Below are 27,966 nucleotides of genomic sequence, written 5' to 3' on the forward strand. Positions count from 1 at the left end.
GACTTTCCTGACAATTAAGCATCACCGGGTTTCTCGTGTTTCAATGTTCAAAACAAATGAAACCCCCAAAGTCAAATCTCTCTTTCTCTTCAGTTTTATTTGTGCAAAGCATAGATTTACAGTCATTTCAGTGCTGCTGCAGTTTGACAAAAACCTTTCTGATTACAGAGCGAGCTGCTGTGAGTACATATGCATTCAGTTACAGCTGCATAGATAACAAAGATGAGTAAAGTCACAGAATATTTGTAGTCATTATCAAAGAATAGAATAACACCATAATGTACAGCGCAGCAAAAAAGGCATTTGCTCTCTTACAGATTTCTTTTGATTTGTTTTCAGATTAAAAAGATCCGACTTTATTACCAGACAATGACAGTCTGAATGAAAATAAAAAAAAGACGTTTTCAAATGTTGGGTCGGTTTTTATGGGAAAACGGCTCACTAAACTCTACAGCCAATTGGAAAAAAGTGAAAAAATACAAATGTCTTGAAGTGGTTTAGTCAAAGTCTTGAATCGTTGCGGCATGACTTTTCACCAGCCATTCAGGTGGAGACCTCTGCAACGTGGCTGATTTGAAACATTTCTGCAAAAGGTGGGCACAACCAGTTTGTAATGATGATGATGAAAACTATCGAAAATAGAAGAAATCTGTAAGGGGGACGATACTTTTTTCACAGCTCTGTGCGCCAGCAATGATGACAGGATAAAACTTTTTCATTATTTATTTTTGAATATTTTTTTTTTCTTCTTGTTATTTGTTAGAGAATATTACATTAAATATATACAGAGTGGGTGTGTTTGTTCAGTGACCAGGGTCTAGTTACAGTTTGACTGAGAGAACCATTAAAAGCCAACCTCTCGGTCTCAAGGTTCAATGTGTGTGTGATCCCACTTAAAAAAAAAAAAATAAAAAAAAAACCATGAATGGAATGTAGCGTCTTACTCATCGAGACGCTTTTCTTTTTAAATAAACAATGACATTACAAGAGAAAGAAAGGAATAAAAGGCAATGTCTAAAACAAAATAATAATGCGGGTTAGCTTAAAGGAAATCCCACAAGTGATACAGACAGTAAAGATGTACCAGTAACATTAAAAAACAATTAAACATCTGTCCAGTACAACCCTTTGCACATTCTGACGGTGGACATCAAGTACGATCTATCAAAACTGAAAATAAATCTACATATTAAAACACATTAAAAAGTAAATATAAATACACAAGCAAAAGTACAACTAACATTTAAATAACTCCAAAGTCACAGTTCAGAAACCCTGTTTTTTTTTTTTTCTTTTCTTTTCTTCTTCTTTTTTAGAAGCTTTTCAAAAGTGCCTCAATCGATGTTCAAATCTAGGTTTTAGCTTCAGGTGTAGTGATCAGTTGCTGTTACGCTTCACAGTGCTCAAAGGTTTTGACTACAACCACCGCAGCTTTTATGTAGCTCGCCTTTTTCATGACGCCCACCAAAGTATTCACGTATAATCAGATGTAGGAGAGGAATAAGGCAAAATGTATGCAGCGTAGATTAGTTAGTTTTGTCTGACAATGGGGCAAAAATCAGAAACCAAGCAGAAAACGACAGAGTAAGTAAATGTTTAAATCTAGCATACACCAAGTTTGATGTATTTATTTTCACAGCGTGCATGGTGGATTCATGGGATTGGACTTTAGACTAGCATTAGCAACCGTCAGCATGTCCCAAATACGGAACTGTTCACAAAGTGGGTAAAAGTGTTAAAATGTAAAAAAAAAAAAAAAAAAGGAGTATGCTAACTTTCCATAGGGAATATTCTGTTAGTATGGAGGTATAACTGAATAAAAACAGTGCTGTAGTGCGTCTCAACATTCAGGCTAATTATCTTTGTTATGATTAGCTTTTCCTTTATCCATTATTAAATAGTCCAATTTAAAAAGCAGTCATGTTTAAGGTGAGGAAAATTTTAGTTTTTATTAATTTGGTCAACTGCCTTAAATAGGGAAGTGGGGTGAGGGTTTTCCTGATTTTACGAAGCACAATTTGTGGATTTTTGTATATATTTATTCAGTTTATAAAAACTAAAAAGTAGCTGTTCAGCCCTTTCCCCGATCAATCTGAAATAGGCCGAGTTTAGGGAACAGTCCAGTTTAAATTCTATACTCAAACACGAGAAAAAACTGCTGAAATGTCCAATTTTAATTTTTGAATAAATCTGCAGATTTTGATGGCTTAAAAAGCAAAATACTTACGGCTATAATACTAATTTCACACCATGATATGACAAATCGAAAATAAAAAAAATTAATTTAAACATGAAGTAATACAGAAATCCTGTTAATTTATATATATATGTATATAAAACATACAATTTTTTAGCCATTAAAAAGGCAAAACACGGAAATTGAGAATGGAAACAAACTTCGGCATTGTAGGAACCACGTTAAAGGGAAGCCCATTGTGCCAATTAAACAGAAGGTATGAAAAACAACTAAACACAAGAAACTAGATATTGTATTTAACTACAATATATATATATATATATATATATGATGTATATATATATAATTGGTGTTTGGGGTCTGTTGATTTTGTGCAGTGATTATATTTCTCTGGTTTCAACATTTGGATCCATGTGTCTTACTCAACAGCGTAATAGTCGAGGTAAACGTGAGAGACCGTTTGCCCTGTTCTGTTTTCATTTCTGTTATCAAATGCAGTACGATTTTTACCACCACTGAAAACACAGATTATAATACAAGCTTGAATTTGTCTCTAAGCTGCAGAAATCTTTCAACTACCTCCTTGTCACAGTAATTATTTACACCGTTTACTTCAGTGATTTGTGCAAAACAGATGAGCTTTGATGCCTCGACTGCCAGCGTCATTACTCTGGATGAAGAGCACAATGAAGAGGCAGCGTGGTACCAGGCACTTGTGTCAACACACGAGTGACCAATCACCAAGAATCCACTCTTAGAAATAAAGAAGCAAAGCTCTATGTAAAGTTGTCTCTAGTATACAACTGTCAATGTGGCGTTTAGCAGCAATGTTCATAAAAACATGCTAAGGTATTTGGCTCAGTAAATTCTACAGAGATGTGCATCGATTGGTCACTTAAATAAAATGAAACACTTTTAACACTCCATACTTTTGCTTTAAAAGATATAAAGCCTAGTTGTGAGTATGATTAGTAAGGATGTAAGGACATCAGTTATGTCAAAGCTAACATAACTGACGATTTTATGTATTCGGGTATCATCTGGAGGAAGGTATTCACATCTTTAAAAAGTTCTGGTCTGACAATGACAAACACACCCAAATAAAAAAAGGAAATCACAGCAAAAGTGTACAGAAAAAAATAAAATAAAAAATCTCTAAATCAAGTCATAATTTCACCAACCCCTTCAGCCCATCATCAGTTAACAGGCTACTGGCACATTGAACTCTATATAATATATTATAATACACATAGTTAGCAACTGGCTGCCTCAGTGAGCAAAACTAGGCAGAGTAGTCTGTGTTTTGGTTCCTTCCCATAGAGCATCTCCATCAGAGAATGATCTATACATACACATTGATGCAATGTTAACATTTCTGCTCTAGCAGTAACCTAAATCTGCCATCTACCTACTCAAATCCATCATGCTAGCAGTACGGCCCAGCAGAAGCAGAGAGGACATCTGAGCGGCAAAGAAGGTTAGTAGAAGTCAGTGCCTTTCCTTTTTCAGTTGGCCTTTGTGTAGCTACATTGTAAACTTTGAGCTGCGATTGATTTGGAGGTGTAACTCAAGAGCCTGGCCATTGGATTAAGTTTTGGCTTTTGGTCAACAAAACACCAACACGAGGCAGCAAAATCCCCTTTAAAGATGGGGAGAGTAGGTAAAGCGTGGATCTTTGAATCTTTTTTTTTTTTCAGCCTTTGTGTCCTCTTGCTGACAGTTTGGCTCAATGTGTTGTCTAACCACCCAGTCGCCTGCTGCATTAGGCGGCCCAGATCATCTTCTGCTGGAAGTAGGCGTCAAACCTGGCCTGGGCGTACTCCTGCAATACAATCAAGCGCTCGTGAACACGTGTCAATGAGCTTTACAGTGGTCTGAGTTTTTAACATTTGTAGTTAAAAAGCTAAAACTGGTTTGCTAATTAATCTCTTTGTCCTGTGGGAATACACCACCAGTCCATCCCTGGTGTTTAACAGCATTTTTGTGCGCGAATGAATCAAACTATTTTAATAATCCTTTGATTATGACAGAAAGAGTCCACAAAATTTTTTTTGAAACATTCCAAACTATTGTGCTGTTAAAAATGTTCAAATTTTAGCAACATCAAGTGTAGTGGGATGCAATATTTTATTTACTTTGATAAGGCGTTTTCAAAAAAAAGTAGCATAGTTGATAACTCCTTTTTTCTTTTACACCCAGCTGTTTGGATTCAAGGGTTTTAAATAACTGTTCACCACTAGATCATCACATCCTGTCCGGCTATCATGACAACCTGCTCTGATGGACTCTGTCCTCGTCTCAACTCGAGGTGTTGACACAGTGCTTGCTGCCATTTGCACACACAAACACGCCAACGACAATGAAAATAACAAAATGTAGAGTAGAAAAGGCTCACCAGGTATCCAAACTCAATGGTCGACAGTCTCGCTTGGATGATGGACCACAAGCCCCAAAAGAAGTGAGATGCAAGTGAGAACCTACCCACAGAAACAAACGCAGAGCAGGTTTTACACTCCTTAGAAAAAAAAAACAACACTTTGAAAGTATTATCTTCATGCTAGTCAGGTTAGACATTAAACTCACCTGTTGACCTCCACATACAGCTCCTCTTTCAGCTTCATCTGGTGCTCGGTGCTCAGGTTGTCAAAGCCCTGGTCGGACTCTCGCAGGTAGCCCTCGATGAAGTGAAGCTGCCCACAAAAGACAATCCCATCAGTTAATCATCCGTCAAGAACAAAATGCACGAGGCATAAGCGAGCCGACACGGACCTGTTGGGCTTTCGAAGGGTAGTTCTGGGTATCGACTTTGAAGAAGGGAAACTCTTCACAGGTGTAGTCGTACATCCACTCACAGAAATGGTTGCCGATGTCGAAGCCTCTGCAACGCAAACACACAGTGGAGCAATCTTTGGGTTAATGCCTTTAGTTTCATTAATCAGGGTCCTGATAAAGAATGGATCCTCCTTGTTCATTTGGCTTCTGTCTGAATTTTCAATTTAATTCAGTTTGATTTATCTATAAAGTGCCCAGTCCACAAGAAATATATATTTATTTACATGACATTTTGATTCTATTTGAATTATTTACGGTTGTTATTGTTGAAATTGCTAATATCTCACTTTACTTCCCACTTTATAAAAACTCAGTGAACAACACACATAATGTCTTTTCAATAATGTCTACACTATTTTTGTGTCTGTATAACAGCCACAAAAAGCTCTGCATTAAAATTGAGACCACATGTTCTATTTATTTAAAAAAAAAATAAAAAATCATCCTGTACTTGATTTATTAAAAAACACTTTACATTAGAAGATCAATAATATATTTTTTTCCATTTTCTGTTCCTTCAGCTGGAGCCTCTAAAACAGGCAAAGTAAACAAAATGTTTGAAGTGTGTTGAAAGCACACAGACCTCGGTTTGCTTAAAACATGTTAAGACTAGTGCTTCATTTTGTTTCTTCGTTGTGTTTGATGAAGAATCAGTCCCAAGTAGATTAAACCAACTCTTCTCCCATTCTCTAAAGCTTTGATAGCAGATTGTGTTTCCTGTCTTAAAATGTTCAGAAAATGTTCATTCTGAGAAGTTTTAATATCTCCAGATGTCTCGAATATTCTAAAAATAAACAGAGAGGCATTTCTTTCTGACTTGCCACATGAACGTCACTTGTGGCAAGTACAGTCATGTAAAAAAGAAAGCTATGTGTCACAGTGGAACATCAAGTGCATCTTTTACAGGCTACCGTCCTAAACCAATCTGGGCTTCATTATGCAAATCTCTTGATTCAGCAGCTTGTAGAGCCACTTTTAGTAGGTTCTTAATTTCTTCAGAAATCTTTATCTGGATGACTTCTCAGTCAAGTTTCAGCAGCTGAGCCGATGGCCACACATTTAATGCTGCAATATTTCGCCTTAGTGACAGCAAGATGCCCGAGTCCTGTGGCCATGACACTTCCTCTTCTATGTTTGACAGTTTGTCAGTCATTTCACCTGATGTGTCCTGTTTGGTTTGCTGCCACTGCGTGCATTTGATTGGTCTAATCAAATAGACATTCTTTCATAACTCTTGTGCTTCATTCAGCTCCAGCTTTGTAAACATAAGCTGTACTGCAACAGAGAGGGTTTTTTTTTCTTTTCTTTGTGGAAACAACAAGTTATTTACAAAGGCCTTTCTAACCGTTCCCTGATTGATAAACAGCAAAAAATTGCTTCTGCGTGATTATTTCTAATCTGTTTCCATCTTAACGTTTTGGTAAGACAACCTGAATGACTCCAAGCTGTTGCTTACATGAAAGTGATAAAGCATACTGACCGATTAATGCTGCAACTTTCTGTTAATCCAACAGAGGGAGCAAAGATGTATATAGTTTCAAACATGATTGTAACAGTCGTGAAAATCCCTTTTTGCAGAACTGCAAAGTAAGATTATACTCTATTAAGTACAATTTGCATGGGCATATGACAGATTTTTCAAAGTAATTTTCTAATGGTCAAAATGACCATTAGCATATCTAGTCCTAATGTACCAGAAACAAGTAACAGACAGTGGCCTCTTGTGTTGCAGTAGATATAATTTCCCACACATTTTATCAGGACTGTATCAGAATTGTTTTCGTCTCACAGTCTCCCTTGGCTCAGTTGGGAGGAGCCAAATGGGGCTGTTGTCCCCTTCTGATGTCTTTTCGAGCCAATGCCTGTCAGCCAAGACCTAAAAAACCCCAAACACCCCCCAGTAAGGGTCAGAGTGAGCGCAATGGTGGGCCAGCACCATGAGGTCATGTGTTTGCTGTGCAGGGGATAGGCTGAAGTTTGGTGGGAGGAGGTGGGAGTTCCCTGTGATCTACTCCATTTCCCATAAATGAGCCACTGAGGAATTCACACACACACACACACAAGTAGGTTTTTTAACCGTCACAAGGATTTCGCATTGAATTCCATTCATTTTTCATTAACTTCTGTAGCGTGGCCCTGACCCTTACCCTAAACCTAACCAGTGCCAGAACATGCCAAGCCCTAAACCTATTTGTAAAAAAGTGCTCCTTTAGATTAACAGCAGTGTAAATCCACTGCACCATCATGTCTCAAAGTCACACTCAGGTCTTTCCATTCTCTCCATGCAGGAACCCTTAGTAATCTGCAGAACAGAGATTACATAACAGCTGCAGTGAGGCCGAGTTACAAACACCAGAGTCAACAAATATTGATGAAACTACACCGACTGGTTTCTCTCTCCTCCCGATTCGTTGTCTCTGACTTTGGTTTTGTCCCTTTCTACAGCAGACTGCAAGCAGAGCTCATCTCATTTCCATTGGACAGAAGGTCAAATGGGAGGAGAGTTACTGGAAGGAGGATGGGTAATTGGAGATTTGCAGTTTGTAGAAAAAAAATGATTTTGTACCTTCGTTTCACATCATTTTTGTTAAAGGGGCAGTCTTATATATTTTACAGGCGCAGCGACATTTCACAGAACAATCCAGTGACTATTTTACCTTCAGTTGTAACAAGTATGTTATATAAGTCAAAAAGGATGAATGGATGGTGTAATATTTTAACTTCCATGACAGTCTCGATAGTAAGCGACTTTTCTATATTTTTACTGTTTTTTTGTTTTTCTCCAAACAGAAACCAAGTTATTGACTTTATGTATTTCTTTCACATTTTACTTTATCATTATTCCCCACACTTTAAGGATGCAACATATCCAGTCCTAATATACCAGTAACATAAGAGAAGTCTAAGGAAGATAAAAAATACAGTCACCCTTAAAGCACTCCATACCATAGCAAATATGATATTTTATAGGAGTTTTAAAGACATTTTCACTATTTACAGTGAGCTGTGTGACTGGCTTTAGTAAACGAGAGAAAGTGGTGGAATCATGGGAAGTCAGAACGACCAAGATTCATAATGCCGTTGAGATTTTAACATCGTCACCACAGCATGCATTTATTCAGTTCTGCATTTGTAAAAATTATTATTATTATTTGTTTTGTATTATGTTGCTCCTCTAGTACCTGTAGTTGTAGCTGCTGTATTCAAAGTCAATTAGCATCAGCTTCTGTTTGTCGGAGCTGTGGCGGCCCTTCAGGAGCAGGATGTTTCCTAAGAGCAACCCAAGAAGCAAAATTTAGTTCCTATAAAAAGGACCAAAACAAAGAGATACAGAGTAAAGACAAGCAGTGTGTGGGTGTGGGTGTGTTTTACCTTCTTGGCAGTCATTGTGGCAGAACACAACAGGGGAGTGTGTGGATTCCAGCAGCAACCTGGTCACACATAAAAAAGAAGAGCCGCTTCAATGCTAAAATGGTGGAGAGTTTATCCAAGGAAATTAACATAGATTACCACCGTATGCTTAAGGTTCCCAATTTGTTTATCCAGATGTTATTTAATCATCTGCTACTGAAAGCTTCAGGTCACTTTTCACTGATCATAAGGCTGAAAAAAAATTAGGTTTTAGATTTTAGCATCATGTTTGTTGAACAAAGAGTATTTGAATTATACTCTCATGTGCTTCTTAAATGGTTCGCAGCCGTTTTGCAACATTACATCAGGACGCATCATCAGTTAGCTCAATTTTAAAGCTGTGCATACATTTGCGATCTTAGTAGCTTACTTTAGCGTTTCCATCTCCTGTGGCAGGTTGTAGGCGAGCATGCTGTTGAAGCGGCGCAGATGGGACTCTCTGGTGAAGTTCAGCCTCATGACTTGGCTCAGGTACCTGGTGAAAAAAATGACATGAGCAGTTACCCCAAGACAGCTCATATCAAAAACTTTATTTAGACTTGAATAGACACTAATTTTAGATTGTTGAAGTGAGACTGGGCTGATTCTGAAATTGTTGCTGGGATTTTGTGTTTTTGGTATAATCTTTATGATGTCATGATGTCAAAAACACAAATGCTTTAAGACATTTTGCCTAGCACTTGTCTACAAATTTGCAAGTTTATGTAATCAAATCTATTTTACTTTTTATTTATAAGAATTGTGATGCTTAAATGTTTGCATTAGTGCTTCCTGTAGGCAAAAATCCTTATTTCTGCAATAGATTGCTCTGGCTATTTTCACTGGATGGGGACTGTTTTTTTTTTTAGGATAGTTTAACAGTTTCCCTCACTGCAGTTTTCTCATTTTCCAATATGCATCTGGAAAACTCAGATTTTTTTTGCTGATGTGGAAGTTTCCACGTGAAAGGTCAAACTGCAGGATAACAGAATAAGAGAGATAAGAGCAAATTATAGGTGCGTATAGTAATGAGGTGAATCAACCTCATTCCTCTGAGGTTGATTCACTCCTCAGAGGAACGAAACAGCAGCCCTCATTTCCTCAAGCAGACATAAAGCTGATGTAACATAGCAGACATTGTGAAAGCACTTCAGAAGGGAAAGCTTCTCGAAAAGCTGATATCTGAGATATCAATAATTTATCAGCAGTGCCACATGTTATCACGGAAAAACCCTCTGTTACTGAATAACCAAACCTTTCAAAGGCCGATTAATTGAATGGTGACACAGAGGCCTGAATGACTCACTTCTCCATGGTCCCAAACAGCCACTTTGGCTCCTTGTTAAAGGGCATCCTCATCCCGTGAAACCTGGCCATCTTCTGTGCCACCTCAGTGGAGATGCTGGGGTCGCTTAGCTCACAAGTGTCCAGTTTACGGCTCTGCAACGTCACAGTTTTTTTATATCACAACTGAATTCACCATGAAGACAACTGTAACAGGATCTCCCCCAGTTTATGATAAGTGTTTACACCTCGCACACTGTCACTCAATACGTGCTTGGCTCTGGGTCTGCACTTGCAAATTGATGTAGTTAATGCAAATAAACCACTAGTCAATCACGAACACATCTTTTTCCTCTAGTATTCCTTGAATATACTGCATTTGCTCTGAGAGTTAAAGACAAATCGCAACCAGCAAATCGCCAAGCTCCAGATATTACTAAACAAAGAAAAGGTAATAAAAGAAACACTTGAATTTTGTACCCTAATAATATGTAATCCAGCAAACAAATACTTATCACTGTCCATTTTAGGGTGATAGTCCTTTCATTTTATTTTACTTTTAAATGTGACCAGGGCTGGCCCTAGGTTCTATAGGGTCTTGAGCAGAACAAAATTTAGGAGCCCCATTTTCCCGTTAAAAACATCAGCACCACAAAACAGACTTGGTGGGATTTGAAAGAACTGGACAAGTTTAAGCTTAAAAGCAATCACTGATAGTTGGTTATTATTTGCTGGGAGGTATTTGTGAACAAACCATGCTCAAACACAAAGGTTTAGCTCATGGCATCATGACTGTTGACATGGTAATACAACAATCAAACTATTAAGATATTATTTGCACTTTTACAGCGAAAACTTGCCAACGCCTTTAAATCTGAAATTTAAATGTTAAACAATGCAAAACTATTGGATTTATTTAAGCTGAAACCATTCATTAATACTCTCATTCCCCATAAACATGTTAAAATTCCAGGTCTGTGGTCTGTGTAAAATTTCAAGCCTTTATGGGGCCCTTGAAGGCCTAAGCAGCTGCTTAGTTTGCTCTTGCCTTGGGCCGGCTCTGAATGTGACCAGCATTACATACTGTTTTAAGATCCACTCGCTAATTACTTCATTGGGAGTTAAGTGAAGTGCAGATATTACTGATATTCATTACATTTTTATTTATTTGCCTCTTTTTTTAATACTTTGGTATGCTTGGTGTTTAAGGGTTGCCAATAATGTCTTCAAATAAGATTACTACCATGTCATATTTTGAATATTCTGTCAACTTTTAACATTTTTTAACACAAAAACATGGCGAGCTGCTAAAGGCCTTGCCTAATGCCCAAACCACCAGGCTTAGCAGGTTTTCTGGGTGAAACCCTATTTAAGACATCCAAAATATTTCATAGTAACAGAACATGGGGGGGGGGGAATAAATTAAAAGAGATCCATAAACTTTCAATCCTTTGAGCCGATCGACCAAATTTCTGTCTTTGTGTTCGTGCTTGTAGATACTCTGACGTGAAGTCAGCTGCTGCAGATCAACCAGAAATGCTAGAACCTGAAACACTGCTTGCGTGTTTTTGTACGCAAGAGCAAAGTTTAACAATGGTGTTATTGGTTTAGCGCAGGATTGTAAATAGATTTCCAGTGAATGTCTGAATGACAAAACACGCTTCTGTCGCAATGTCGACTTTTTCCATTACAGATCAATGTTTCCCACACTGAGTCAACTTTTCTTAAGTTGACAGTTCCTCCATACCCGCACCAGTTTTAGATGATGAACTGAACAACTTTATCGCTGACCTGTTTGCTGTGTTCCTTGGCCTTCATGATGCTGTTTTAGTGTTCTAGTGACGTTTATATATTAGTTTGGTGACTTTCGAAAGCACTTAGATGAATGCATTCACGTAAACGTATATAAAAAAACTAAACTCATGCTTCAATTTCCACTTTGTAATTATCCCCTACTTTGTGTTAGTCTTTTTACCATGAAATCGTCACATAATACATACATTTCTTTTGACAAGTGATAACATTTTGAATAGTTCAAGGGGTGTCAGTACTTGGGCAACATGTTGAATTTGAACTTCTAAACTGGTTTTAAACATGTTTGAACATGTTTTCTCTGTTGGCATTAGATGCAGCCAAAAAGAGAAGTTAAATCCTCTTCCTCCACCTGCCCCTTACAACTTTACAGCTAATGCTACAAATTGTCTTCTTATCAGTGGGTCAGATTCTTTAAATTCCCAAATTGTATCTAAGGGTGTGTTCATTCATACCATTGCAACTAAAATAGAGTAAGGCTATCTGTCATCAGTCCAGCTTACAAAGTCACAACATTCTCTAAAAACCTCACACAAGAGACTTTAGCATCTACACTGCACTCTAAACCTCAAAAGGAAACATTTTAGATCAAACTAAAGTAGCTCACTGTCTTATCACTGCTCACAACAGACAGTGTACTGTGTGTTTGTCCTGCATTGAAATCAGCCTGTAGCATATTTTTCTTTTTATAAATTTAATTTGTGAAATGTGCCAGAGGTTAAAGGACCAGAAATCATGGTTATGGCTTCTTGGTGACAGGAGACCTGCTGATGGACACATGTACATCATAATTTTAAAGCCAGCCTTACAGCTCAGCAATTTCCCATTATTTGTTTTTGTACTGACAAAAGAAGAATATCCAGCTGGGATCTAACTAGAAGATTAATACCCCAAAATCTGGCTAATGCTTTGGAAGTTATTTTTTAATCCGTTTTTTAGACAATCACAGGGACTGTACATGCAAACAAAAGCATGTTGACTTACGGGGACATACTGCTCCAGGCGGCCCTGAGGGAAAATGCCGTAGAGTTTCGGACCCAGCTCCCTCTCGGCCAGGATGGCGAACATCACGCTCTCCAGAACCATGGCCTCTGCTCCCTGCAACAGACAACGTTAAACTCTTCACGTCTGGGAGAGGCTCACACCAACGATTATATTTTTTAATTCTATAACATAAGAACAGCTCATTGCAATGTCACCAGGTGAATATGAAACCCATTCAAGTGTAGACATAGAACCAATCAATGGCAAAGTGGTGAATTTTTCACAATGTGCCATAATTTTCTTCATCTGAATAAAAACACAAGTAATTCTTTTGGACCTAAACAGGAACAATCAAGAGTCAGCACACAGCTCCAATTATTAAAGTTAGAAACTCGTGATCAGGCTCAACATCTGGATGGACCCAGTCCTGAACGTTCTGAGACATATAAAGATAATTACAAATTCAGCCTTCTATCAAAGATGTTTCTAGGATTAAAGGACAAATGTCCCAGTAATGTCATGACAAACTCATTCTGATTGATTTATGCAACAGTGTCTTCAGAGGTCTGCTAAGAGGTCAGACAACAGCTGCAGCTGATCCAGAATGCTGCTGCCCGTATTCTCACTAAAACTAAGAAAATTAAGCACATCAACCCAGTTCTAGACTTAAAAATATAATCCTTTTGTTAATTTATAAATTATCAAATGGTTTTGCACCAAACGTAACAAAGATCTGTTTCTGTTTTATCAACCTTTCAGACCACTTAGGTGTTCTGGTTTATTTTGCATCCCAAAAACCTAGAACCACACATGCTGAAGAAACTTTAATTTGATAATCTTCTAATCTGAAACAAATTGCCATAAAACTGCAAAAATGCTGAAACCTACAGTTCCTCCAAATCAAGGAAAAAAAAATTTTGTGTTGTCTTTCACTAATAACTAAAACATCAATAATTTTAGTTTGCTTTCCAACTTCACATTACTTTCCTTTATTTTACCATTGCAAAGTAATGTTTTTGTGTTTGTTTTATGTTTTCATCACATGAAACACTTTGACCTTCCTTATTTCTTAAATTTGCTGTACAAATAAATTTGCCCTGCCTGCATCAAGTAAAATTGAGAGAAACAAATTGAGAATAGTTAAACATTTTTAAATACTACAAAAGTTGCTTTAAAGGACCAGGATTTGATGAGTGACATGTGAAATGCCAAAGCATTCCCAGGGTGATAGGCATGCCTGAAAAAGATTGTAAAGCAAGTTTTGGAGTAGGTAACATGGATGGGTGACTCTGAAGAAAAAAATGGGTTTGGGTTTGCCTGCCAGGGTGCAGAGGTTGATTAAACTCTCTCAGGATTTGGCAGTCTCAGAGGAGTAGTCAATGTTGACGCTGCCCAAGCAGGAAGGACTGCTTAGTCTTGCTCAATCTATCTTCCAGATACACAAAAGTCTCATGCAGAGACTTCCAATCAAGAGTCCAGCAGGAGCTCAAGTTTAATAACAAAAAAAAAAGTCTCACATTCCCACATGAGCAATGTTACTTTGTGGTACAGTGCCTTGACAAAGTATTCCATCAACTTTTACTTTTGTCAGACTGTTACTTGTTTAACTCTCGATCTATTCTGTAGAGACCTTGACAGATTACTAAACCAAAAGAATTAAAATTTTCAAAAATAAAAGTCGAACAAGTTTATGACTAAGCTTGGAACAGATTTGTCCCATTGGGGTATACCATTGGCATTTCACACTGTATTTATTGGTAGTCTATTAGCACATAATGTACTGTGCAAAGTTTTCCTTTAAACCGTAGATGCTTTTTTCACCCCAGTGCCTGACTCTGTTTTAAGAAAGGCACTCGGTATTGGAGTGAACACAACATGTTTGCCCGTATAATTCAGAACTGCAAATAATTTGCATATAAAAAAAGGCTAATAAACCGAATGAACAAGAGGGGTGTCGCTTACATTTTTAAAAGTCTCTTTTCTGACACTAGTGGCTTTTTTTTGCATTAAATTAGACTGGAAATGGTTCAACAGAGAGGAGTGAAGACATACAGCAAATCTCTGACCATCAGGAATCGAACCCCACATAGCCGTGTCTCCATGCCCCGAACATTTTAGAACACAACCATTTTTTATTTGCATCCTCTGATATTTAGTAGCCTGTCATGAACACACAATTTGATCCTATTTATTTGGCTGAATCTGTAAAAAATAACATAGACAATCCTATTTAATTTAACAGTATGGACAGGTCTTCAGCATGTTAATTTATATACATTTCAATTCATTAAGCATTTTAATGCAACTAATCACTTATTTTCAAGTAAAAGTCCATAGCCGGCCCGGAACTTTGTCTTGAGTTTCTGGTACGGCCTTAACTCCGACACACAAGCGACGTCCACAAACAATGAAAATCAACAACAAAGCCACTTCTCTTGGTCCACTGGGGGATAAATTTTGCTTCAAAAAACAATCTGATAGATTGGGTGATGAGAAACAATTAAACATTTTTTTTTAATAAAGAGTATTTTCTGAAGAACTATCAACAAAAAAGGGGTCAGGGAAGACAAAAAATGGAAGTGTGTGTTTGTGTATGGGAATGGTGGTGGGAGAGGTGAAATATCTCTCCCACCACCCGATATCTTTATTTATTAACATGATCTATGAAAGGTTGCCATGTGACATAGGAGAAGTCGACTTTGTCCTGCATCTCAAAAATTTCACATTTCCTAATTGGACATGTTTAATTATATCCTTTAGCAGGTTAAAATGAAATGGTAAGTTCTTTTGTTTCCAATTTATTAATTTCTCCGTGGGTCCTTAAAAGTGACAAAATTCACCTCCTCCAGACTTGTAGGAACTTGAAAAAAATCTCACAGTTGGTCAGAAAGAGCAAAGGTCCTTTGGACAAATCGATCTTGATCACAGCGTATCCCTTAAAGTTTCCATTGATTATACAAGACTCCTAAAAATGAGAAGCTTTTTTTTATTACTGGGCCATAACGAGGCCTGGCTGTGTATCTTACTGTTAATATAAAATTAGAGCCAAATCCAAACCTTGCCAGGGCCGAGAAGAGACAATCTCACTCGACTCTGTCAAAGACCTTCTCCGTATCTATTAAGAGTAGTAACTCTCTACCTTATCGATCAATATCTTGACTGTAGTTAATATTTAATAACCTCCTTATATCAAATATATACCCATCTTTTATAAACCTGTTGGATCTTAGGATACAACAATTTGGAGAGTTTCTATTGAGTGTCACCAAAATTTTAGCTGGGACCTTACAGTCAATATTTAGTATATTTTATAGATCTATTCGATCCAGGATTTAAAAGCTCCCTGCCTGTCTTATGGATAAGTGACATACTCGTTCATAAAATGATGGAGGCAAAGAACCTTTAGTTAATGCTTCATCAAACACCTGCAGCATAACAGGTGAAGTCTGGTCCTGAGAGGCCTTACAGTACTCTGTGGTATATCACCCAGGCATGGGGCTTGTGACTTTTGCAGTTTATACGCAGATTTTTTTTTTTTACATCTCAATTAGTTTCTAACAGGCTCTTATATTGTGTACTTATTTGTGGGATGTGGAAATTTTTTCAAGAAGTTCTTCATTAATGCAATGATGTTCTTGGATTCAGAAGTGTACAATTTACAATTTAATGTAGAATCTGTCAAACATTTCATTGACGTCATCAGGGACTGTGGTTATTTTGGTCCTAACTTGTACAAAAAAAAAAAAAAAAATCTGACTAATTTAATATCAGTTTTCTAAACATGTCTGTTTAACAGATGCAAAGTAAATAAATTGTTAGATATTATTTTTATCTGTTTTTACTGGAGCTTCGAGAGGTTAAGAAAAAGAAATGCTACACATTGATATAACACTAGTATGGAAGACAATGAAACACCAATAGTCATGCGTTTAGATGTATGACTTGTGATCTTTGGCACATTTAAAAGGGGAATATGTTTCACAGTTTGTTGAGCAGGAAACCAGCTCAAGGAAAACATAACTACTCACTTTGCGACCCCTGAGATGTTTATCCAAACTGTGATGGACCTCTGAATAATAACACTGTTCTGAAGCACCAACACAGAAACTCAACACTAAATGTACTGCTCAGAGAGGTTATTTGGATTTTGGTTTCTTATATGATAAGAAAGGCAAATGTTCCACAAATATATATATATATATATATTTATATATATATATATGTATATATATATATATTTTTTTTTATCTTAGAGACTTTCTTTAAACTGTTGTATGTTCAGAGAGAGCATGGCATACACTCTGGTCATCATAGGAAGAGTTTAGATGTATGTAAGGCACAGTGAATACATTTAAAATGACTCAAGTTTTAGATGATTCTGCAGCTCACCCTGTTTCCTTTGCTCAAACAATATTCCCTGCCTTACATAAGGCCTTAGCTGCAGAATGCTGATTGCATGCGCTTTCAAATCTCCAACGTGAATTATCCACATTACCATAATCATCTTGACACAAATACTGCCAGATGACAAACCAGCTGACAGGGAGTCTACATCCAAAGCACTTCCAGTATATAAGCTCTCTCTACAGAAACTAAATCTAACACCTTCTGCTATTTTTACCAATGTTTTATACCAATGTCTAGCTAAGAGTGAAAGATTTCTGTAGGAGGAGCATCTCATTTAATTTACATTGATTCTATGTTAGGCAAAAAGTAATTTAATGTCTTTACAAGCTAAGCTAATATTTAATATGTGTCTGATATTTTCTAAAGTCTTGAAAACAACCACATTAAAAAATTACATCCCCCTGTGTGAATGAATTTTGTTTACTGGGGGAAGCTGAGAATACTCCTCTCCTTTTCTTTTGAAACTTAGTCTTACTACCACATCTGCCTCTCCATGTCTTCATTTTTCCAGTCCTGCTCTTAGATATTATAAAAATCAATTTCTGTGCCTTGCGAAAGTATATTTAACTCTAGTTTTGCACATTTTGTCACATTGTAACCACACTCTTCATTGTATTTCATGAAATAGGCTAGAGCTAACTAATAAACCATTACAAAATGAACTTCACAAAAATTATGAGTAATTTTGTTCAATTTAAATCAATATTTGTTAATGTGCTTATTTTACATTTTATTGTGGCCTCTAAAGTTTCTTTGTGAAATATATGTATTTTTTTCACAGTACAATTGTTTTTGAAGATTCCCTATTCACAGCTGAATTATTTAAAAACAAAAGTCTATTTAAAAGCTATTTCAGCAAATTACAGTAAAAACATAAATTTAAATTAACAGCTATTTAATAGACAACATTTTGAGCAGACCTTTAGCTTTGTGGATATCCACTAAGCCATTTGTTTTGGACTTTAGGAAGCAGCGAAGCCAGACTGATTGAACTCTGTTGCTCCCATACTGACTGTCTGTCTGATGCCACTACTATCCCCCATCAACCTGTTTCATTTCCCCTGACCTATTTTCAACTGTTGGATTCATCTCACTTTCTCTTCATACGTTGAACCGTCAGCTAAGAATAAATCTGAGGCCACCGAGGCTTCTTGTGACTCAGAGGCAAGTGAATTTCACAATTTCTAGCAAAGACCTTCCACCCACCCCTTCCTGAAGCTAGTCCGGAAACACACGCTTCCTGTAGTAAAGCAGGCCTCCTCTGCTTGTGTCCCACTCATGTCATCCCCCCCCTCAAACACACTGGGTCTGATGCAGGATTTTCTCCTACTCAGTGTTTTGATTACAAATTGTTACTCTGGACATGCTTCGGTGCTGCTTGTCTGCTCTGAGGTATTTCACAGCTGGTCTTGGAAAGATATCGCAGGTGCACCGAGGGCTGCCAATAGCTGCTGCTCTGACCTCAATGCTTATCTCCCCCTACTGTGTGTGTAAATAAGCCGGTCATGGAGGTGGTACTAATGACCAGTCAAATCCATCTGAACGGAGCGGGAATACTGTGACACATTCTTTCCATTAATCTGTCAAAAGTAACCGCAACACTAACAAGAACTAAAATTAATACTTAACACATCTTATGTGAAAGGGTTCAATAACTTTTTGCTACCTATTAATAAGAGCAACATTTAAGTTAAGAGTCTCCTTTGTTTACTATCATGAGCACAATCTCTCTGTGTCTCCATCCCTTGGGTTTTAAGAATGTATGTTAGAGGCTAATGTACCGCAGTGACGTCTTCCATGTCGCTCTAATCCAGATCGGATCTACCTTGACCAGACAGCATTGTTAGGAAAACTGGACCTAGCCACTGACACAGGGTCAGTTCTGCATTAACCCGGATTAAAGTTGAAGGAAGCCGCTGAGGTGAAGCAGTAATCTTTAAGGAAAGATGGCAGTGTGGTAATGATAGTTAACTGACTGATGACCTCAGCATGACCACATGACCAAGAGTCATTGTTTGGCTTTCCGGGATGTAGCTCGAAGGTCACAACCACATGATGTGTTGCAAGATCGAGCATTTTCCAGGTCAGTGGATCTGAGGTGTGCATAAAGGAAAGGTCCTGTTGTAAATGTTGCCTTTACTAGGAGCTTAGTGTGACTCAGAGGTTCATGGAATCATCCAGATGGTGGCGTTTGTGTAACGTATAAACAGTCATCATACACTAACCCTGATATAAACTGTGAATTCTGTCTACATTTTTAGAGCAGTGTTTCCCAGCAGGGAAACCTCTAAAATATGTAGGACAGTGTTGCCTTGAGGACCAGGGTTGGGAAACTGTTTAAGAAAATAGTATTGGGCTCTATACAAGTTTGTGTAAATAATATCCATGCATCATAAACTCTTTACTAATTTAGATCTTCAAAGTTTGAAAAACACAAGGTGTGTCTGCTGAGATGCTGAATTGGATCACATGTATTGGAACTGGGTTGCATTGCAGCCTTTGAAGGCAACAATAGTTAATAACATACAGAGACAAGGAAAAGCAAAACATATTACAGCTCATGCAAATCCTGCACAACCGAAAACCAAAAGGTCTCGGATAAATCTTATTTCTTTGTATAGAAAATTATTTTTTGGCTGATATCTCTTTTCTCTTAGGTTCGGTCAGGTTGCTGAATTTTTCTTGCATTTTTGAAGGCAAGACTTTGAAATAATGTTTATAAACTTGTTATATTTTAGGCTTCCTTTCTTCCCCACTTCCCTCATTTTTTTGCACATATAGCACAATATTCTGTAAGCCAATAACAAGAATTTAACAGACTTCAAAATAACCATAATTCCCACATTGTCTATGCATATAGTAAAGAAAAAAACTAAACTGTGAACAAATTCTTCATGTTTATCCAACAACGTTGCAGAGAAAAGACAGAAGTAATTTAAAAAAAGAATGAGGAAAAACTTGTTTCAATGTTAAAAAAATTGCAAAAAGGAGATTTCTGGCAAAGCAACATTTAAAGAAAGTTGTAGATTAATGTCTGTGAAAGGTATTTAAGCATCAAAACTGTAAAAAGAAGAAAACTGCATAGAAAATTTGTAAAAAGCAACAAAAACAATCAAAAAGGCTGCAGAACTACTAACCAAAATCACTTAAGAAATTGTAAAGAATCTCAAAAACGGATTAAAACAAATGAAATATTGTTCAGGAGGACTTATGAATGAAACAGTTTTGCCTATTTTTGTGACTAAATCCCCTTATATTTATTTAAAACTTAGTAGCCAAAACAATAAGCTCTATAAGTCAGGAAAAGAGTATCCTGCTTTGCTGTCTGTTTTCTACCTTCGTTTGAAGGTAGAAAACTTCGCCGCTATGTTGTCCGACAGAGTGAACCTTTTGGACAACAAAGCCAACATGACTGTCACAGCTAAGTTGGCTTTGTGCTTTGAAATGAAGCACAACTCCATTGTTTAGGATCTAACTGGTTGAAACAGAGCGGGGGAAAACAATGGGATGGATCAAAAACATTTCTCAACTTTGTTCTTAAGAGTCATGCCGTGCCAGGACGCCAGAGAAGCAGGCAGGAGGTAAATCTATTGTGAACTTACAGTGCCTTGTAAAAGTCTTCCCACCCCTTAATGCAACAGACCATCGTGAAGAGCATGATTGTGAAGTGGAAGGAAATGCCGTGTGGAACTGTCTTTTTTCCCCATTTATAGAGCCAAAACTAGATTTTTTTTTACCCAAGGAACACAAAAATGTTCCCAAAACCACCAAAAGCCCCGACACAAAACACTTGTCCCTTTCTCAAGTGTTTTGCTGCCTTTGTTACTTTCAGTATCTAGTTAACTTCCCATTAACTCTAAGCAGTTCTTCTCGTTCCTGAAGAGGAAGAACATTCCCAAAGCATGATACTAAGCATGATTCACATTGCATTTTCATACGTTTTGTTTTTTTTTTGTTACATCTTGGTCTTTTCTTAGCAGAGCTCTTCGTTCAACTTTTCATGCTTCTTATCTTATGAATGTTGACCTAGCTCCAAATCGAGTTTGTTCACAGTATAGTTCCTATTTTCATTTGATAGTTTGAAAAAAGTTCTGTAAAATGGAAAAAGCTTGAGTTGTTGTTTGATAACCTAATCCTTCTTTTCCAGAACGTCTCTGAGTTGTCTGCTGTGTTCCTTTGTCTTCATCATGCTGCTTGCTCACTAATTTTCACTAAAAAAAATGCTAAAGTCTACTTTGCGTGGCACCAACTGCTGTGGTGCTACCAAAGCAGTTGGTGGCACCACACTTTATTTCTTGGTAGCAGAGTAAAGGAGATCAATACAAATGTGCAGAACACTTTCAGATTTTTCTGTGCAAAACTTATTAAAAAGCACATGGCATTTTCCTTTCACTTCACAATCATGAGTTACTATGTCAGTCTATCACAGGGGTCTGAAACTCCAGTGATCGAGTGCCAGATTCATGCAACTTCCTGATGGTCCCTGCTTCAACACAACTGAATCAAATGACTAATTAATGATCAGGCCTTGGCCTTTGACTGGAGTTTCAGATATCTGGTTTATTATATAAAGGCGCAATAAAATGCATTGGAGTCATGTGTAATGTGATTAAAAAAAAAGGGCATCAACACATTAGTGTTAGTTCAAGATATCCACTGATTCCTCTGTGAATCCCCCTGAATATTTCACTTTGACTTGTGAGCAAAAAAAAAGAAAGTAAATTCAAAGGGATTAATGGATGTGTTTATGGATGTGTTCACACACATCAAGGAGAGGCTGGAACATCCTAGTGCGGGTTGCTCTGTTGTGGACCATCTTTTGAGGGCAGAGAAACAAAATGTACGGCAGCACCAACATCAGTTACTTACTTGGAAGTGATTCTCTTTGTTTGACTGTCGGGAGTCCCCTTTATTACAGGACATCTATCAACAAGAGAAAAAGGAAAGAACTATCCATGAATAAAGGCGAAGCCAACCATGCAGCATCATCAGCTAAAACCCCTGACCACCCCTACAGTACAGTATGAGTTCAAACACACACCAAGTCTTTAAGACGATAAACAGCTCATCTTCCTTTTCACTATTCTTTTACACATCTGGCTTGACGTGACGCTGACACACCAGCCCAGAGAGAGAAACGAGTGCCAAATGTTTACTGTCACCAATTTAACCTTCTTCTAGGCCAGCGTTGCATGTCTTCACTGCTGAGAAACCCTGTCTCCAATGCAGTCAAAGCTGGTTTAATCATTAGTAGCTGGGCACTTAAACATGGGCGTCTGTCTTGTTTAATCATATTAGCTTTTTGATTAGATGCCGCTAATTCCTGCTGTGAGACAGCAGAGAAAGCTGAGGTTACCTTGGTGAAGGACGCAGTGGTTCAGCTCGTTCAGACATCCCGAGCAATAAACACTGTTTACACACCCATTAGTAATTACACAGACTCAAGTTAATAACTTAATGCAGCTCTCATTAGGTCAGCGGTTAATGTGAGCTGGGGTATAAATTGCCTTGAAAGGCAGCCGACATACTTGTCTTGGGCGGTTTTTTAATTTATTTTTACTTTTTTTTTATTGCAAACTGTTTTTTTTTTTCCTCTACAAATCAGAAAATGCCAGCAGGTCATTAGTCAGTGTTGTCCTGAGGTCTCAAAGTCCTTCAGCCTTTATCATTCATCCTCTGAAATCATTGGAACTGACTTGAGCTTATCTCTGCAGGAGTTTTTCTCACCAGCATCCGTGCTACAAGACGAGTCTGGCATTATGAATCTGTGGACTCAGCATGTAACGGTGTCGGGCGAGAATGTAGACGTGGGAAAAAGTTTCCATTACTGTCAATACAATCACTGGGTAAACTAAGTACACCCTTTTTCTTTCATAGGAGCAAATAGGTAATGCTGATTAACTGGACTGAATGAGTGGGTAACAAACAAGAGTGACCGCTCCATGAAAACAGGAGTTTTATCAATTTGAAATCCATCAGCCGACAGTTGCTTGCAGTTTCAATGTATGCATTATTACAGCTGCAATGAAATGCAATATTTGATTTTGATGTGATATTTCATATGCTATGATATTTAACATGTATTAAAACTCTGTTTATTAATAGCTAATGTAGCTTGTTTGATGAACTTTCACTCTTATACCTGATCTAGATCTTAGTGACTGAGATGTTAAAGCTTATAGAGGGTGATGATGATTTTAAAAAGTATTGTTGCAATACGAGACACTGAAATTTTAATTTTTACTAATATTGGGCAGCCCTATCGAAAACCATTTAAGATGGCGGCTGATCTTCCAGTTAGTGATTACACCAGCAAATGCCACCCTTCGCACCCCAAGGCCACGCTGTGCAAAGCTCAGAAAAATTGCAAAAGATTTTTGCAGACTTTCCAGGCCTCAGTTAGCAAGTTAAATGTTAAAGTTAATAAAACAATTATATCTTGTTCGGATAAAAGCTTTAGCACTCAAGTTAGCAAAGTTTGTCTTGGGTTCTGGGATCAATGTCTTTGAGACAGACGAGACGTGTTAGAGATATTTCACAGCACCATCTCTGCAGAAAAGGAAATTAAACTTAACTGTCCTAAAACAACTTATGCACGGACAAGGAGAGATGATTATTTGGGCTTGCTTTGGAGTCACAGGAGCAGGGCAGCTCGCAGTAGGTGTCCTAACAATGCGCTCCTCTACTAGTCAAATTATTGTAGAAAGAAGTCTGAGATAATCTGTCGGAGAGCAAAAGCTTTACCCAAGGAAGAAGACTTGCTCAATTGATTGCAGCAAAAAAATTGTCCTTTCATTTTTCACATGACTGTGTTCATACATCATAGCTTTATTTTTTCAGTGGCTGTAAATCGTACAAGATGTAAAGCATTTGGAAGCTAGATCGTTCTCTCTTTAGCTGAGGGATCTGCTGACGTGCAGGCATTGCCAAGACCTCCACTTTGTCCCCTACTTAAAAAAATTAAGCTGACATCTTCAAAAGTAGAAATCACAAGGCAGGGATTTAGAGCAGAGGGGGAGAGGTGGTATTCAGCTTGGAGCTTTTTGCTTTCCCTCCACTGTGTGTCTTCCTGGCGCTGTGCTACATGAGTGTGTGTTACATCTTTATATTAGGCTGAGATTTCAGAGATCTCATACTGTACCGTGTTTTTTGGTGGGTTCACCTGGGAACAAGAGTGCCCAAGGCACGCTCCTTTGGGAAGCCTACGGCAAAGAACACATGCATGTACAGCCATGGGGGTACATCACTATGTACAACAATGGCTAACACGCACACACACACGCACACACACACACACGTGAAGGCATAACTACTACACATGCATGCATACTCTAACATAGGCATATGAGCTACAGGCGCACACACAACAGTAACCTTTGATGGTGGCACTGACACATCACACTGACCCCTGTTACATGAGTCATCTCTGAGATAAAGGCAAACAGTTTGACGGTTTTACTTCAAAGAGGATTTAGGTATGTATTCTACATTTCGGTTCTTAATTGTGTGTAAAAAAAAAAGAAAGAAGAAAAAACAACTAAAAACACTGACAGGGAACTACTTTCTTAGTTTTACAGTCTGACCTACTTTTTGGCTTATGGTTGATAGACTGAAACAACTCCCACCTGCAGGATGGCCCCATAGAGGCGCAGCAGGATGCTCCTCGGCTCGTCCCCGACCGAGTCCAGGGAGTCGGGGAGGCTGCACAAAAAGAGCTTGTTGCTCAGACCACCTCTGGAAAAAAAACAACAACAAAAAAAACAAAAAAACAGACATGGAATGAGTGTGATAGCAGTGAACATAGTATTCAATGTTCATGTTTTCTTCAGGTTCTGATGAAGCCTCGGAGCAGCTCCTGCTTATGTTTAATGCATAGGCGTAAATTCCGGGGGGCTTGGGGAGGCCTGAACCCACCCAATCTTGGAAAAGTCTAGAATTGTCCCCCCCAAAAAAATAATTGAAAAAACGTTTGCATTTAAATAATATCAATATGAAAAGGCAAAAGAAACAAAGAACAAAATAAATCTGCCATTTATCCAAGAAAAAAAATAAGAATTAATTTTTAGGTCCCCCCTCTACCATTGTTAGAACAATGGTTCAGTCCAAAGTGTAGGAGGAGCAACAGCAGCACTGAATGGTACCGGCTCTGTTGAGCCGCTGAAGTGAGGAGCTAGCTGTTAGCTGTGGCTCTGCAGCACAAACATAAAACCCTCCAGTAAGTAAATACTTACAACAAAAGACGTGTAACATCTCATTCATATTTAGCTATTTAACTTTTAGTTAATTAGAAGAGTTTGAAACAGGAGGGAGAGGCTGAGCAAGTGGACCCTGGTCTGTGTGTGGGAGCCGAGAACAGATAGAAGAAACTAAAAGTTATGTCTTTATTTCTCACTATCAACGTTGAATATCTTTCTATATAAACCCTGGTGCTTTAAATGTTATGTTTAAGTTATGATTCTCCCCAAATATTCATTTCAATCTACCTGTTGGTTCTCCGTCACCCAGGACATGGCAAAACTAAAAAAAGACTTAAAAATAAAGCAACTTAACAAGTTATAATTTAAATAGCCCATAACTTGTATTGGGGCCCATTTCAATAAATCAATGTTTATGAGGAGTTTTATTAAGAGGAGTCATTAAAGCTTTTTTATTTAGAGCTTTAAATTTTTGTAAAGGTGTAGCAGAGATTAGATCAGTCAGACTGCACAAAACTCATATCTAAGCAACATTTGAATTTTAGTTTTACGTCTTAGCAGGCTGCTTACTGAGAAAAACACGTGTTCGATGTGCATTAGAAGTTATTTTTGGTCCTGCAGCTTGAATGTGGTTTAAAAACCTTTTAAAACACATTTTACGTTACATTTCACTGTAACTTTGCCAACCCTCCCAAAATTGGTCTTAAGAAATTTTTCTGTTTATGGCCCTCCCCCCCAATAATGAGATGGGATTTACGCCCTTAGTTTAATGTGACCAGTTCAAACAGTATTAGCTTATGAGCTACAGTAGATATCCAGACAGAGCCTGGTCTGGATATTCGTAGCCTGACTCTAATAGTCAAAATCCAAATAAATAGAAGCTGTTGTTGAACAATAAATCAACAGAAACCCACACATTTCCTGTGTGAGACAGAAGGAGAGCAGCAACTTGTTTTATCAGGATGTAGTGAAGACAGAAGTGTGCGCAGGCACTAGTTCAACTTAAGTATAAATTTGCAACTCTGGCTCAGCAAGTCGAGACCTGTTTGAAGCTGTAGACAAAACAGAGAGGAACATCTTTATCATCTTTATCGATTTGCCCAAGTTCAAGATTGACATCTGAAACTTCAAAAAGGAGCATAAATATTGAATTTGGACCCCACTTTAAAAATAAATAAATAAATTAGTCCTGTTTCTTTCTAAATGTCTTTTTTGGAGTAAATATCTGTCTCTAAGTCTGCAAATGTGGCCTAATATGGCTTCAAATTAAATATTTAAACAAAATTTATATAGAAAAAAAGAAAAGTAAAGAAAAGGAAACAGTATTAGGTTGTTGTGAAATTCTTGTGAATAAACAGTAGAGTAGACCACTGATTATGAACCAAGTACCTTAGGTATAACATGTAGCGCTCATCTTCTGGTAAAAGTAAAGATTATCAGTTTTATTGAATAAGGAATCCTTAAGTCAACATCTGAACCAGTTTAACAGAAAACTGCCAGAAATGTTCATCTTAAGCCTCCAAATCAGGTGTTGCTTTTAGATTTAAATCAAACATTTAAGCTTAATTTTTGGTAGAATTTATTTATACCTGATTACAACCAAACTTTGCCATTCAACTCTTCTAAGAATTAATTGAAAAAAATCACCTCTCAGTAGCAACATCTAAGAGCACATTTGAGGTCTAATAAGGATAACTGAATGACTAGTTGTACTGAATTAAACACCTGAAATTTACAATTTACGTCTGCATAACCTTTCAAAAACCTTTCAAAAACATTGCCTAAACGTCACTTCCGGTACTTTCAAACGTGGCATCATTTTTCTATTTAGCTTTACATTAAAGTGTTGGGTAGTAGGACCGACATTTCGGCAAACCATACAGCTATTCTGTTCTCCTCCAAAACCTGCTCAACACTATGAGAATGAACAGCAAAAATAAACCTTTCACTCCAACAAAAATTCAGCCAGCAAATATAGAATGTTGCTGTTCTTAACCTATACAAGAATATACAAAATACAAAAATAACAGCATTTAAAGAAAATCTGGAAGGACAAATTACAGTGATTCACCTTATTAAATTAACCAGATGCATTCAGTCATTTTCAATAAATTAAGAAGCTTAGCATCACCACATCACATGGCTGTTCTGACTCATTATTGGTTTGAGTCTGACTTCGTCTTTTCACACAATAGATCAACAGAAACGCTGGCCTCTATCACGCCTATTACACATGCAGAGTGGACGCATTGTAACCTTATGATGGTGATCTCGAAGTCCTCCTCGGCCAGTCCTTTCCAGGCTCCGTGCAGAAACTCCCTGCACCACAAATAAGCCTTGCGACGGGTCTCCAGGTCCGGCTGTTCGGGGCGGACAAGCTCCCTTGAGTCCTCCTGGGTGTCGGGCTGGACATGCAGAGCGTTCGCAGTCACTAGGAGGCCCAGTGACATAGAAGGGGAAGACGAAACCCCGTTGATAAATTTGGTTTTCATGTCTGTTTATTTATAGATTTTTTTCTATCAAGAAGCAAGCAAGAAAAAAAAAACCCCGCAGTCTCCTCGTTTTGGATTGTGTCGCAGGTGGATTTGATTCGGTTATTTCACGAAACGTTCGTGAGAAGCAAAGCTCTATTTTGATTATTCAATATTGCTGTTTGTTTTAGTGTCGATTTAAAAATGTTAAAGAACGCAAATATCAGAGATAAACGACGAACCTGACCCTTAAATGGCAGAGACTGAAATGAGGATGAGGGATGCGCAGACTATCAGAGAAAGGGGCGGGACGCGGAGGGAGAAAAGGACCCGCCCGTTCTGCTCTCTGATTGGTTTGATCAGAACCACAACAAATCTGGCGATGCATTCAAAG

At 37.8% G+C, this 27,966-nt stretch overlaps 1 protein-coding gene across 2 annotated transcripts; it reads right to left on the reverse strand.

Moving 5' to 3' along the window:
• Nucleotides 1-78: 78 nt before the first annotated feature.
• chka (choline kinase alpha) lies at nucleotides 79-27,859 on the reverse strand. Of its 2 annotated transcripts, XM_044123551.1 has the most exons (12): nucleotides 27,358-27,859; nucleotides 24,532-24,640; nucleotides 21,776-21,829; nucleotides 12,500-12,613; nucleotides 9,726-9,859; nucleotides 8,811-8,915; nucleotides 8,402-8,460; nucleotides 8,212-8,299; nucleotides 4,967-5,075; nucleotides 4,781-4,887; nucleotides 4,593-4,674; nucleotides 79-4,019 (listed from the first exon to the last, which is right to left on the reverse strand). In XM_044123551.1, the coding sequence occupies exons 1-12, from the start codon at nucleotides 27,591-27,593 to the stop codon at nucleotides 3,960-3,962; spliced, it is 1,257 nt and encodes a 418-aa protein (XP_043979486.1). In that variant the 5' UTR covers nucleotides 27,594-27,859; the 3' UTR covers nucleotides 79-3,959. The 2 variants fall into 2 exon arrangements, with proteins under 2 accessions (XP_043979486.1, XP_043979487.1); XM_044123552.1 differs by lacking the exon at nucleotides 21,776-21,829.
• Between the last annotated feature and the right edge of the window lie 107 nt (nucleotides 27,860-27,966).

The sequence above is a fragment of the Gambusia affinis genome, linkage group LG08, assembly GCF_019740435.1.
Source record: "Gambusia affinis linkage group LG08, SWU_Gaff_1.0, whole genome shotgun sequence".
Taxonomy (NCBI): Eukaryota; Metazoa; Chordata; class Actinopteri; order Cyprinodontiformes; family Poeciliidae; genus Gambusia; species Gambusia affinis.